At 43.0% G+C, this 16,262-nt stretch overlaps 1 protein-coding gene across 1 annotated transcript in view; it reads left to right on the top strand.

Annotated features, from left to right (window-relative positions):
• Nucleotides 1-16,262, top strand: part of LOC141048148 (uncharacterized) — a 217,609-nt gene that overhangs the window by 44,343 nt on the left and 157,004 nt on the right. The window contains exon 6 of the mRNA XM_073543592.1: nucleotides 10,409-10,606. Within this exon, the coding sequence (XP_073399693.1) occupies nucleotides 10,409-10,606 (198 nt within the window). The remainder of the gene's footprint in view (nucleotides 1-10,408; nucleotides 10,607-16,262) is intronic.

Raw genomic sequence — 16,262 nt, forward strand, 5'->3', positions numbered from 1 at the left:
CAGTAGGATAAATGTTTTTGAATATCCGTATTGAATCAGGAGCCTCATATAATGTTCCATTCAGTTCATGATGGCCCCATAAGATGCTCCATACAAAACACGCCCCATATTATGCTGCACAAAGGTTAATGATGGCCCCATAAGATGCTCCATAGAATAATATGCCCCATATGCTGCTCCATAAAGGTTATGGCCCCACAAGATGCTCCATAGAATATGCCCCATATGCTGCTCCATAAAAGTTATGGCCCCATATGCTGCTCCATTATGTGTTGTGAATTCTCTTGCTCAGAGTTCTGAGCCGAAGCTCCCTCTGCTCCCCCTGGTGGTTGCTGAGAGTAGTGGAGCTGGCCAGATGGATGGAAGTTCCCCACCTGATGATGATAATTCGAAACCTGGGATTACTGTCTGGGAGCATATAATTGAGCTGGCTGCTCTTGGTGGTTGCTGGTGATTTCCTCTGTGTGCATTTGGAGCTCTTTTGTCCCCTGCCTGATCTACATGGTTCAGCTAAGTGATTCTTTTGCTAATCCTTTGCATCTAATCTGGTTGTGTCTTTTTTTTGCCTGTGTTTGTGTCTCATCGACAATATATGTTTGGGGGCTGTCTATTCCTTTGGGGATCTCCTTTGGGACAGTTTAGATTTCATCTTTCTGTCTTTAGGCTTAGTTAGTCCTCCAGCTGTGATGAAGCGTCTAGGGCATCGTAGGAACGCTCCATGGCTACTGCTAGTTGTGTGGATAGGGTCAGGGGTCTGTAATCCGCTTAGTTACCAACCTCTCTGGTGTTCTGGTGACTTAGCCGGTTCCTGCCATCCTCCTCGGTGACCCATTCATAACAGTTATGGCCCCATAAAATGTCCCGCAGAATAAGCCCCATATGCTGCTGCAAATAAAAAAAAAAATTACATACCTCTTGTCGCTGGGGGCTAGGTGCCGGTGTCCTGAGTAGGCGGGGACACCGGCACGTTATGGGGGGCAGGTTCCGGTGTCACTGCTGGCTCAGGGCCCCGGCACCTGCGATATTAACCTGTCCCCGTTCCACCGCCACGCGCCGCTCTGTCTTCCGGGTCCTCTGTCAGTGACTGTTCAAGCAGAGGGCATGCACTAACTACGTCATTGCGCCCTCTGACCTGAACATCACAGCCAGAGGATGCGGAGGACAGAGCGGCGCACGGCGGTGGAACAGGGACAGGTGAATATAGCATTGTTCCCCCGTCCTCCCCGTCATACTCACCCCCTTCTGGCGCATCTCTCCAGCCCCTGCTTCTGTGGTGGTCTCCAGCGCAGCACCTCTTCCAGTGTTCAGCGGTCACGTGGTATCGCTCATTAAAGTCATGAATATGACTGCTACTTGTGTGGATAGGATCAGGGGTCTGTAATCCGCTTAGTTACCAACCTCTCTAGTCTTCTTGTGGCTTAGCCGGTTCCTGCCATCCTCCTCGGTGACCCATTCATAACAGTTATGGCCCCATAAAATGTCCCATAGAATAAGCCCCATATGCTGCTGCTGCAAATGAAAAAAAAATTACATACCTCTCATCGCTGGGGGCTAGGTGCCGGAGTCCTGAGCAGGCGGGGACACCGGCACGCTATGGGGGCAGGTTCCGGTGTCGCTGCTGGCTCAGGGCCCCGGCACCTGCGAAATTAACCTTTCCCCGTTCCACCGCCACGTGCCGCTCTGTCTTCCGGGTCCTCTGTCAGTGACTGTTCAAGCAGAGGGTATGTACTAACTACATCATCGCGCCCTCTGACCTGAACGTCACAGACAGAAGAAGGGGAGGACAGAGCGGCGCACGGCGGTGGAACAGGGACAGGTGAATATAGCATGGCACCTCTTCCAGTGTTCAGCGGTCATGTGCTACTGCTCATTAAAGTCATGAATAAGCGCATTTTCATGGCTTTAATGAGTGGTACCACGTGACCGCTGAACACAGGCACTAGAGACCATGGGAGAAGCAGGGGCTGCAGAGACTGTGCCGGGGGGGTGAGTATGATCTGACATCTGCGATCCCCCTCCGACCCCCTGGTATATGACTCGAGTATAAGCCAAGAGGGGGCACTTTCAACCTTAAAAAATGGGCTGAAAATCTCAGCTTATACTCGAGTATATACGGTACTTATTTTACCCTCTGTATGTATACTGTAAATGTGTTAAAGGGGTTCTATAGTTACATGATATTGACTTTCCTCTGGATAGCATAAGATCAGTGGTGGTCTAACACCCAGAACTCCCAACAATTAGCTAATAGCCAGATGTAAATGTTGAACATATTAAACTAGAAGGTCCCGGCACTCACATGTTAGTTAATGCTCTTTAATGAAAATCTACACACAAGATATTTCAGCCTATCCCAGACTGATTGACAAAAGCCTGGGATGGGCTGAAACGTCTTGTGTGTAGATTTTCATTAAAGAGCATTAACTAATATGTAACTGAAGGGACCTATTTTAATATACAGTTGACTTTCCACGTGCACCTCAGCTTGAGTATGGAGTGCCAACCTTCTGGACTAAAATTGTAAACGTTGAACATATCTGTGACCCTGTTCCAGAGATGTATCACTGACAGGGCTTCTTTCTGTAGAATTGATAATTACAGCTTTATCTGATGCAGATATATAATTTATGTATATGATCTGTATAAACTCACCAATACCGATGAATGACAGTTTTTTGTTTGCGCTTTACATAGGCAGAAATCTATCGATGGTGTAAGTGAGGTTATACAGAGTTTATGAATATGACTTTTTACATGGCAGCAGGTTTACTAGTCCTATAGTGATAATCTCCTGCTGATTAAACTGTGATTTTATCAAAACTACAGCAAGAAACCCAATAAGTGACAATTTCTCTTTCTGTGGCTCTACATTATGCTGCCCTCGAGTTAGGTGGCAAAAACCTGGTGACAGATTCCCTTTAATTTCCTGTTCAACTTGTCAAAGTGAAAAAAGTGCCAGCAAAGTAATTCTAAAATCTTAATTAAAATGACCAAACATTACTTTGTATTCTAATATGAGTATTCTTTAATATTCTTTTTCATATTTTTACATCAAACTATAAAGGTCCATCTGTTATCTTAAAACTTACACTCTGTAATACACGATGGCTCAAAGCGGGTTAGGGGTAAAGGTTAGGCATCTCAAAACTTTACACCCAAGTCTAGTGAGCAAAAAAGTTCCTTTTACTGCTGTTTCCATTATTAAACATGCAATTATAGTATATTCATTTATAAAATTCAAATAAATACATTTAACTCACAGAGATTATGTCTCATGTCATCTGTTATGACACTGAACGTCATAATTATCTTCATTTTTAAGCCAGTTACCACATTGTTTTTAATTTGCAAAAAAAGTCCAGTCAAGTTTTATGCGTCTCTTTCTCTTTATATGTTATGCTACACTATAAATCTGCATTGTATCTGTAGAATAATAACTATTGTATGCTTGGAATAATAATTGTACCTTGAATAGTGCGCTCATGGACTTGTAAGTGCATGATGTTGTGATAGCCTACTGGAGTAAACGACTATTAATTACTGATTGCTTACGTTATAAAATACAGATGAACTGTTCCAAGATTTGAATGTTCAGACTTGAGTAATATATTCAGAATAAGAGTATTCTGCCTTCTGATGAATATACTTTATGTGTCAAACCTCCAATGAATGATATGTAGTCATGCAGGTGACCGGATGCAAGGAACAGAAGACACGAGGCATGAACAGTCAGTGTAATTTACAGTAGGTATAAGACAATTGGTGCTAGTAAACAATGTAAATCAACAATGAACCATATAACGATGCAACTGTAACAACAATAAAAGCTCTTCACTATATAACGCTAATGTTATCTTTACAAAGAGGTTACACCTGTTCACGGGAGATACCATGTAAGTTCTTTCTGCAATTCTAGCCCTAGTGAGGGTCACTGGGTTTTCCCGCTAGTCTTTCTAATTAGAGCACGTTGAGCCTCTCCTGCACCAACTGGCGCCTTACCCAGCTGATGTCTTAGCCCAGGCAAGCCTGGGTAACATACGTTATAGCTGAAAGTGACCGCCATGCTCACTTGCGTTGTACCTCTGCAATCGCAGTCGTGCTCCTCTGGTCGCCGTGTCTTCATGGGTCTTTGGTGTCTGACCCTTGGCAGATGTCTCCTGGACCTGGGGCAGGAAGGAATGAGTCTCAATTCTGGTCTCTAGAACTTGACCGGTGCTGTCTAGACTCTATTATTTCCGGTGCAATTTGGGACTCTGGGTCTTGACTGGTGCAGTTTGGACTCTGGGTCTCACTGGGTGTCATCTGGACCTTGTCAGGCAATGGCCGGCACCTTAGTGGCATAGGCTTTCTGCTGAGGCCTGTCATGCTGGCTTTGGTGCCTTTCATGATCCACGGCTGCTCCGCTCTCCTTCTTGGTGCCAAATCTTCCTGCTGTTTTTATATCTAGGTACTCTGTCATGTGAGCCACCTGACCAGGTTCAGCACAAAAACTTGCTCCCCTTGCAATTCTTCTGGTACACATTGGTTATTGGCTAACCAGAAAATAATATATGTTTGCAAGCTTTCAGAGCAGAGGCTCCTTCAGGCAGGATTATAAATAAATTAATAAGAAAAAGGCACAACATTTAAGGGATACTACAGCAGGACATTTGCTCATGAGGTGTGTGGGGAGATGCCTTCTAAAGATAAGTCAAGGAAATCAAATTAGGCATTTTCTTACAAATGGAGAGACAGTGGGAATTAGACAGAATAGCATTCTAAAAAGATTGAAGTAGAAAGTCATTACAACTAATTTTTTCTATCACTAACCAGCTATTATTTTCCATTCATTTCTTGCTAGCCTAAGGTGTGATGCTACTAAATATATAGAATTTGTGATTCAAGTTTAATATAAACCTTATTACTAGCTTTATTAACCCCTTAAAGACCAGAGGTATTTTTGTTTTTGCTCCCCTTCTTCCCAGAGCCATAACATTTTTTTTGTTTCTTTTTGGTCAATAATATGGCCATGTGAGGGCTTGTTTTTTGCGGGACAACTTGTACTTTTGAACGACTCAATTGGTTTTAACATATTGTGTCCTGGAAAACAGGAAAAAAATTCCAAGTGCCGTGAATTTGCAAAACAAAGTGGAATTCCACAGCTGTTTCTTTTTTACCGTGTTCACTAAATGCTGAAAGTGACCTGCCATTATGATTCTCCAGGTCATTACATCTTACAAAACATGTCTAGGTTCTTTTTTATTTAAGTGGTGAAAAAAAAAATCCAATTTTTTTTTTTTTTTTTTAAAATGGCACAATTTTTCAAGACCTGTACTGTCTCCATTTTTTGTAATCTGGTGCTGGGTGAGGGCTTATTTTCTGAACGCCGAGTTGACGTTTTTATTGATACAATTTTGGTGTAGATACTATCGCCCGGTATTACATAATATTGCAATGTAGCGGCGACTAAAAAACAATGTAAGGCAGAGAAGGGCGGGCCGGAGGGTGAAAGAAGGAGGCAATAGGATACAAGGGTGGGCTTGATTCACTTACACCTTCCCATTGAGGCACTTCGTCATCGAGACTGCTCTCCGCACCATATGCGATGACGACACCTGGCGTATAAGACGACATCTGACTTTAGAGAAGACTTTCAGGGGTTAAAAAGTCATCTTATACGCTGGGAAATATGGTAATTTACTAAGCTGCTTAAAATCATATCTTAATGCATTTACTGTGTATATTGATTCCTGGAATTTAGTGAGCACAGAAAAAAAGGGTACAAGAAGATCAGGCTGTATTTGTTATATACATAATAAAAATAAATCTTGTAATCAAATATTATACTACATACAATTAATTTAATAAATCACATGTATATCTGTCGCAATGGAAAGAAATTCATATAGATCAAAAGTACAGGTGCATAAATGTTTTCATACTAAGTAATACACACTAAAATGTAATAATCATGTTGGAATATTGTAAAACCATAATTATATGGAAGAAATTAATGTAGGTAAAAGTCCAAGTTCATAAAGACTCCTATGCACAGATAAAGTGGTTACCAAACAATGTTGCATCATAACTGTTACACACACAGGTGGTGGACGTGGTTTGTGGACCCACTGTGCCAGGCTTACCTAGGATGGGCATAGCTAAGTGGCTACCTGGTGTTCTCTGGGGCTTCTGATAATGGAGTCAGGCTTGAGCTGCAGATAGCCACCAGGTAGCACTCTTAGGCAGTCCCTGTTATTGCAGCTGCTGACCCTGGGGGTCAGGTACGCAGACACAGATATGAACACTGGCTCCATTCACTACTAGGTTCTAGATCCTCTGCAGAAGGTTACTGACATGGAGACTCAGACAGGACTGATTCGGAGACTGATTGTAGCACTCCGGATATACGGGGTGCTCAGATAGGCACCCACTCAGACACATGGGTATTGGATACTAATACTGGTACTGGCCGCACATGGACCAGAGACTTCGGGTTCAGGACTGGCCGCACAAAAATCAGTGATTTTGGGTTCAAGACTGGCCGAACAAGGAACAGGGTTCAAAGTCCTGCAGTATGCAGGTGCTGGGCCTCTCTGACCTTTCCCGATGCCTTTGCACTGCAGTACTTTGCTCTGCCCTTAACAGGGCGGAGAAGTACGCCTGCGCAGAAGCGCAATGCCGAGGAGACTGTGTTGATGATGCAGGGACGCATGAAGCAAGAAGGAGGACGGCGATCGTAAGAAGATGGGAGGCGCCGGACCAAGAAGAGTGACACCCCTTGGACGTCCTGCAGGTGAGTATAATAAAAGGTCTTTTTCTTCTCTTACAGGTCAGGTTGGGGGCAGATATACAGCATTATAGAGTGGTGTATATCAGCCCTGAATGGTGGCGGCCGTAACTCGTATCGGCCAAACATGGTGACAGAGATAAGCAGGGCAAAATTGTGCCACTGAAAACTCAAGGGCCACTGTTTTGTGATTGCTGCCCAGGCTGAAAAGTGCCAACCAGCCCCTGGGCGCGAGTGTAATAAAATTAAGACTATGAGGGTACGAGACAATTAGTTATTGATTGGATTTTATCTAATTTATGAGAGAAATGATTTTGATAAACAGACCTGTGGTACTGAAATTATCCTGCCTTTTACCACATTTTATTATTACCAAGCCTTCGTTTTGAAACAGCAAATGAAAAATGTAATGTAGACAACAATGAATTAAAGTTCTTGAATTTCAATTTCAATGACACCAGCCTATCAAAAAAAATCTTGAACTTTTGACTTTGGATTTATTGCTTCCCCTCTCAGCAAATAATGACAATGTTCTTTTGTGCTTAATGATGGACAGGGTCATAGAGAATTGTAGACTCAGCCTTTTATGATTTATTCTTCTTTTTTGTAATCTTCAGCATCTAACCTGATGAATAATCAATCTGAGTCTGGACAACTTATAGACTGACTATAAATACTGTACATTCATAACTTTTGTAACTTTTTTTTACTACAACTATTAGTAAGTGATACTAGGGTATATCTGACATCGGCATTGCCTTATTTGTCACCTTTATTTCTCTTCAGAACATTTTCAAATTTTATTTAAAAAAAAAAAAAAAAAAAATAGTCTATAGAATTACATTTAATTTGCAATGAACAAGTAGTTATTTTGCCCTGCAAAATATAAAATACATGAACAATTGAAGCAAAAGTGACAGGTTGCCAAGCAGTTTTCTTACAAATAGTGACACCCTTCAGAAAGCTGGGAAAGTCACAAAGAAGTTACAAAGAATGATTAGACTTTTCCACTTAGTGAAGTAGTTTTAGGCATAACCCTTGTAGTCAAGTCATGTTTTCTGTTAAAGAAGCACTCCTCCTCATCCTCCTCCCATCAGAGTTTTATCATCTTAATATATTGCAGTCATCATATTATATAGCAATGTGTACTATTATATGGACAGATGTATTGGGAAAATTACACATTATGCCTATAGAAGATTTTATGTCACCTACAGTTGTGGCCAAAAGTATTGACACCCCTGCATTCTGTCAGATAATACTCAGTTTCTTTCTGAAAATGATTGCAAACACAAATTCTTTGGTATTATTATCTTCATTTAATTTGTCTTAAATGAAAAAACACAAAAGAGAATGAAGCAAAACATTGATCATTTCACACAAAACTCCAAAAATGGGCCAGACAAAAGTATTGGCACCCTCAGCCTAATACTTGGTTGCAAAACCTTTAGCCAAAACAACTGCGACCAACCGCTTCCGGTAACCATCAATGAGTTTCTTACAATGCTCTGCTGGAATTTTAGACCATTTTTCTTTGGCAAACTGCTCCAGGTCCCTGATATTTGAAGGGTGCCTTCATCAAACTGCCATTTTTAGATCTCTCCACAGGTGTTCTATGGGATTCAGGTCTGGACTTATTGCTGGCCACCTTAGACGTCTCCAGTGCTTTCTCTCAAACCATTTTCTAGTGCTTTTTGAAGTGTGTTTTGGGTCATTGTCCTGCTGGAAGACCTATGACCTCTGAGGGAGACCCAGCTTTCTCACACTGGGCCCTACATTATGCTGCAAAATTTGTTGGTAGTCTTCAGACTTCATAATGCCATGCACACGGTCAAGCAGTCCAGGGCCAGAGGCAGCAAAGCAACTCCAAAACATCAGGGAACCTCCGCCATGTTTGACTGTAGGGACCGTGTTCTTTTCTTTGAATGCCTCTTTTTTTCTCCTGTAAACTCTATGTTTATGCCTTTGCCCAAAAAGCTCTACTTTTGTCTCATCTGACGAGAGAACATTCTTCCAAAACGTTTTAGGCTTTTTCAGGTAAGTTTTGGCAAACTCCAGCCTGGCTTTTTTATGTCTCGGGGTAAGAAGTGGGGTCTTCCTGGGTCTCCTACCATACAGTCCCTTTTCATTCAGACGCCGACGGATAGTATGGGTTGACACTGTTGTACCCTCGGACTGCAGGGCAGCTTGAACTTGTTTGGATGTTAGTCGAGGTTCTTTATCCAACATCCGCACAATCTTGCGTTGAAATCTCTTGTCAATTTTTCTTTTCCGTCCACATCTAGGGAGGTTAGCCACAGAGCCATGGGCTTTAAACTTCTTGATGACACTGCGCACGGTAGACACAGGAACATTCTGGTCTTTGGAGATGGACTTGTAGCCTTGAGATTGCTCATGCTTCCTCACAATTTGGTTTCTCAAGTCCTCAGACAGTTCTTTGGTCTTCTTTCTTTTCTCCATGCTCAATGTGGTACACAAAAGGACACAGGACAGAGGTTGAGTCAACTTTAATCCATGTCAACTGGCTGCAAGTGTAATTTAGTTATTGCCAACACCTGTTATTGCCAACACCTGTTAGGTGCCACAGGTAAGTTACGGGTGCTGTTAATTACACAAATTAGAGAAACATCACATGATTTTTCGACCAGTGCCAATACTTTTGTCCACCCTCTTTTTTATGTTTGGTGTGGAATTATATCCAATTTGGCTTTAGGACAATTTTTTTTGTGTTTTTTCATTAAAGACAAATGAAATGAAGATAATAATACCAAAGAATTTGTGTTTGCAATCATTTTCAGGAAGAAACTGAGTATTATCTGACAGAATTGCAGGGGTGTCAATACTTTTGGCCACAACTGTAGTTCTAAATCCATAGACATTAATGTAGAGTTGATCCCTCGTTGCAGCTAAACCTGCTTCCACTCTTCTGGGAAAGCTTTCTACAATATATTGGAGTGTCTGTGGGAATTTTTGTCTATTCATCCAGATTAGTGAACCCTAAGGATGTTCGATAGGGTTGAGGTCAGAGTTCTATGTGGCTGATCAAGTTCTTTCACAGCAAACTTGCCCCACCTTGCCTTTATGGTCCTTGCTTTTTTCACTGGGACACAGTCATGCTGGAACTGTAAAGGGCTTTCTTCAAACTGTTCTTACAAAGTTGGATGCATACAGTTGTCAGAAATGTCTTGGTATTAGTCTTAAATTTTCCCTTCTCTGGAATTAATTAGGACTAGGACAACCCTTAAAAAGCAACCCCACTGGATTATTCTTCTGCCACCAAACTACAGTTGTCACAATGCAGTCAGGCAGCTAATGCTCTGCTGGTATACATCATTGTGTCCCATGCCAGTATATGGCTGCAGCCTGTATGTGACAGAACAAGTCACGTCATACTACGGGAACAGTGGCACCGACATTGCTTGAATGATGTTTCTGCAGTAGTTGAGTGTCCACTGTTTTTATGTTATATGGAGTTAATTGATTAAACTTGGGTTATTCAGAAATGGACAACCCTCTTAAGGAACATTTATTGTTTTAATAATATTTACATAAACCAAACATGAAATAATTTTTTTGTAAACAGTTATTTGTGTGTTTTAGTAGACTATTAAACACTATAGTCCTCCTACAATCTGATTACAGGAACTAGAGCTACATGAAGGACTGAAACAACACGCAGAATTAATGGAGGCCAAGTGCAGCAATGCACAGCGAGAAAGAGATATCCTGGAACTACAGATTGTATCACTTCATTCTGGACTCCATCAAGCCAAAGTTACATCCAAGGAATTGGAAAAGGAGTGTGTCAAGCTCCAGTCTCAAATAGCTGCGAATAGAAATGTTAGTATTACTTGTCCTGTTTTATTATAAATTGAAGAAATGCTTCCAATGGCTTCTAATTACATATTTATGAAACTGATCACATACGAGTGATATAACTTAATCATCTCATTGAAACAAGTTAATTAAATTGTTGATTTTTTGTGTTGGGGAGAATAAGAGAACACAAATTATCACTGCACACTAGGATGTGCTTCTATAATAAAAGTGTGTAAAGTGGGCCAAAATGGATTATTTTCAAAGGTTATACTCTAATCTACCATGTGTTCCAACAGTCTAATCCTTAAATGATCTGTCCTTGTGATTGGAGTATGGGGCGAACAGTACATTCTTGAAAAAGTTTAGAGTGTATGATGAGCAATATAGGGACTGTGACTGGTGCGGAGGGCTAAACCAGCAGGGCGAATGTAATTCTGCTTATTTTATTATTATACCGTATATACTCAAGTATAAGCCGACCCGAGTATAAGCTGAGGCACCTAACTTTACCACAAAAAACTGGGAAAACATTGACTCGAGGCTAGGGTGGGAAATGCAGCAGCTACTGGTAAATTTCAAAAATAAAAATAGGTACCAATAAAATTACATCAATTGTGACATGGGCCCAATAAGATGTTCCATACAAAATATGACCCATATAATGCTCCATAAAGTTGATGATGGGCCCCATAAGATGCTCCATACAAAAATATGCCCCATATAAAAATATGCCCCATATAATGCTCTATAAAGATGATGATGGCCCCATAAGCTGCTCCATACAAAAATATGCCCCATGTAATGCTGCATAAAGTTGGTGATGGCCCCATAAGATGCCCCATATAAAAATATGCCCCATATAATGCCCCATAAAGTTGATGATGGCTCTATAAGATGCTCTAAGCAAAAATACTCCCCAAATAATGGTCTATAAAAATGATGATGGCCCCAAACGATGCTCCATACAAAAATACGCACTGTAAAATTTAATATATATAAAGCTCAAGTGTGTGTATGTATGTATGTATGTATGTGTGTGTGTATGTCCGGGATTGGCATCCACACCGTCGCAGCTACAGCCATAAAATTTGGCACAGTCACACTTCTGGACCCCGAGAGTGTCCTAAGCTATATTGTGAGGCGAAATTTTAACCCCGCGCATTCCAATTCACCAAACAATTTTGCCCCTATCTACATAATGGGGAAAAAGTGTGTGCATATCAAGCACCGCCCCTCATTATGATGTCATAATGGTTGCCATGGTGACGCTGATGTCATCATAGGTTGCAAGCCCCGCCGCTCATTATGATGTCATAATGGTTGACTATGGGATGGAGGATGTGTGATGGGTATATGGGCACTGGACTATGGGATGGAGGATACGTATGACGGGTATATGGGCACGGGACTATGGGATGGCGGATATGTGTGATGGGTATATGGGCATGGGACTATGGGATGGAGGATATATATGATGGGTATATGGGCATGGTACTATGGGATGGAGGATGTGCGATGGGCATATGGGCACTCGACTATGGGATGGCGAATATGTATGATGGGTATATGGGCTTGGGACTGTGGGATGGAGAATATGTATGATGGGTATATGGGCATGGTACTATGGGATGGAGGATGTGCGATGGGTATATGGGCACTCGACTATGGGATGGAGGATATGTATGATGGGTATATGGGCATGGGACTATGGGATGGAGGATAATTATAATTTGTTATAACTAACCACAGTTAGTTACTATGCCCGGGCAGCGCCAGGCTCTTCAGCTAGTCTAATATATAAAGCTCAAGTGTGTGTATGTATGTATATGTGTATGTGTGTGTGTATGTCCGGGATTGGCATCCGCACCGTCGCAGCTATAGCCACAAAATTTGGCACAGTCATACGTCTGGACCCTGAGAGTGTCCTAGGCTATGTTGTGAGGCGAAATTTTAACCCCGTGCGTTCCAATTCACCAAACAATTTTGCCCCATCTACATAATGGGGAAAAAGTGTGTGTGTATCAAGCACTGCCCCTCATTATGATGTCATAATGGTTGCCATGGCGACGCTGATGTCATCATGGGTTGCAAGTCCGGCCGCTCATTATGATGTCATAATGGTTGACCATGGGATGGAGGATGTGTGATGGGTATATGGGCACTGGACTATGGGATGGAGGATATGTATGACGGATATATGGGCACAGGACTATGGGATGGAGGATGTGTGATGGGTATATGGGCACTGGACTATGGGATGGAGGATATGTATGACTGGTATATGGGCACGGGACTATGGGATGGAGGATGTGTGATGGGTATATGGGCACTGGACTATGGGATGGAGGATATGTATGACGGGTATATGGGCACGGGACTATGGGATGGCGGATATGTATGATGGGTATATGGGCACGGGACTATGGGATGGAGTATACAGTATGTATGATGGGTATATGGGCATGGGACTATAAGATGAAGGATGTGTGATGGGTATATGGGCACTCGACTATGGGATGGTGAATATGTATGATGGGTATATGGGCACGGGACTATGAGATGGAGGATGTGTGATGGGTATATGGGCATGGGACTATGAGATGGAGGATGTGTGATGGGTATATGGGCACTGGACTATGGGATGGAGGATACGTATGATGGGTATATGGGCACTCGACTATGGGATGGCAAATATGTATGATGGGTATATGGGCACGGGACTATGGGATGGAGGATGTGTCATGGGTATATGGACATGGGACTATGGGATGGAGGATGTGTGATGGGTATATGGGCACTCGACTATGGGATGGAGGATATGTATGATGGGTATATGGGCACGAGCCTATGGGATGATAGATATGTATGATGGGAATATGGGCATGGGACTATGAGATGAAGGATGTGTGATGGGTATATGGGCACGGGACTATGGGATGGAGGATATGTATGATGGGTATATGGGCACGGGACTATGAGATGAAGGATGTGTGATGGGCATATGGGCACTCGACTATGGGATGGCGAATATGTATGATGGGTATATGGGCATGGGACTATGGGATGGAGAATATGTATGATGGGTAAATGGGCATGGTACTATGGGATGGAGGATGTGTGATGGGTATATGGGCACTCGACTATGGGATGGAGGATATGTATGATGGGTATATGGGCACGGGCCTATGGGATGGTGGATATGTATGATGGGTATATGGGCACGGGACTATGGGATGGATGATAATTATAATTTGTTATAACTAACCACAGTTAGTTACTATGCCCGGGCAGCGCCGGGCTCTTCAGCTAGTCTAATATATAAAGCTCAAGTGTGTGTATGTATGTATGTGTGTATGTCCGGGATTGGCATCCGCACCGTCGCAGCTATAGCCACAAAATTTGGCACAGTCACACATCTGGACCCCGAGAGTGTCCTAGGCTATGTTGTGAGGCGAAATTTTAACCCCGCGCGTTCCAATTCACCAAACAATTTTGCCCCTATCTACATAATGGGGAAAAAGTGTGTGTGTATCAAGCACCGCCCCTCATTATGATGTCATAATGGTTGCCATGGCGACGCTGATGTCATCATGGGTTGCAAGTCCCGCCGCTCATTATGATGGGTATATGGGCACTGGACTATGGGATGGAAGATATGTATGACGGGTATATGAGCACGGGACTATGGGATGGCGGATAAGTATGATGGGTATATGGGCACGGGACTATGGGATGGAGGATATGTATGATGGGTATATGGGCATGGGACTATGAGATGAAGGATGTGTGTTGGGTATATGGGCACTCGACTATGGGATGGTGAATATGTATGATGGGTATATGGGCACGGGCCTATGGGATGGAGGATGTGTGATGGGTATATGGGCATGGGACTATGGGATGGAGGATGTGTGATGGGTATATGAGCACTCGACTATGGGATGGAGGATATGTATGATGGGTATATGGGCACAGGCCTATGGGATGATGGATATGTATGATGGGTATATGGGCACGGGACTATGAGATGGAAGATATGTATGATGGGAATATGGGCATGGGACTATGAGATGAAGGATGTGTGATGGGTATATGGGCACGGGACTATGGGATGGAGGATATATATGATGGGTATATGGGCACGGGACTATGGGATGGCGGATATGTATAATGGGTATATGGGCACGGGACTATGGAATGGAGGATATGTATGATTGGAATATGGGCATGGGACTATGAGATGAAGGATGTGTGATGGGTATATGGGCACTCGACTATGGGATGGAGGATATGTATGATGGGTATATGGGCACGGGACTAAGGGATGGCGAATATGTATGATGGGTATATGGGCATGGGACTATGGGATGGAGAATATGTATGATGGGTATATGGGCATGAGACTATGGGATGGAGAATGTGTGATGGGTATATGGGCACTCGACTATGGGATGGAGGATATGTATGATGGGTATATGGGCACGGGCCTATGGGATGGTGGATATGTATGATGGGTATACGGGCACGGGACTATGAGATGGAGGATATGTATGATGGGAATATGGGCATGGGACTATGAGATGAAGGATGTGTGATGGGTATATGGGCACGGGACTATGGGATGGAGGATATGTATGATGGGTATATGGGCATGGGACTATGAGATGAAGGATGTGTGATGGACATATGGGCACTCGACTATGGGATTGCGAATATGTATGATGGGTATATGGGCATGGGACTATGGGATGGAGAATATGTATGATGGGTATATGGGCATGGTACTATGGGATGAAGGATGTGTGATGGGTATATGGGCACTCGACTATGGGATGGAGGATATGTATGATGGGTATATGGGCACAGGCCTATGGGATGGTGGATATGTATGATGGGTATATGGGCACGGGACTATGGGATGGAGGATAATTATAATTTGTTATAACTAACCACAGTTAGTCTAATATATAAAGCTCAAGTGTGTGTATGTATGTATCTGTGTGTATGTGTGTGTATGTGTGTATGTGTGTGTGTATGTCCGGGATTGGCATCCGCACCGTCGCAGCTATAGCCACAAAATTTGGCACAGTCACACGTCTGGACCCCGAGAGTGTCCTAGGCTATGTTGTGAGGCGAAATTTTAACCCCGCGCGTTCCAATTCACCAAACAATTTTACCCCTATCTACATAATGGGGAAAAAGTGTGTGTGTATCAAGCACCGCCCCTCATTATGATGTCATAATGGTTGCCATGGCGACGCTAATGTCATCATGGGTTGCATGTCCCGCCGCTCATTATGATGTCATAATGGTTGACCATGGGATGGAGGATGTGTGATGGGTATATGGGCACTGGACTATGGGATGGAAGATATGTATGACGGGTATATGGGCACGGGACTATGGGATGGAGGATGTGTGATGGGTATATGGGCACTGGACTATGGGATGGAGGATATGTATGATGGGTATATGGGCACGGGACTATGGGATGGCGGATATGTATGATGGGTATATGGGCACGGGACTATGGGATGGAGGATATGTATGATGGGTATATGGGCATGGGACTATGAGATGAAGGATGTGTGTTGGGTATATGGGCACTCGACTATGGGATGGTGAATATGTATGATGGGTATATGGGCACGGGACTATGGGATGGAGGATGTGTGAT

Source organism: Dendrobates tinctorius, unplaced genomic scaffold (genome assembly GCF_039654945.1).
Source record: "Dendrobates tinctorius isolate UK_male_01 unplaced genomic scaffold, ASM3965494v1 ptg000011l, whole genome shotgun sequence".
NCBI lineage: Eukaryota > Metazoa > Chordata > Amphibia > Anura > Dendrobatidae > Dendrobates > Dendrobates tinctorius.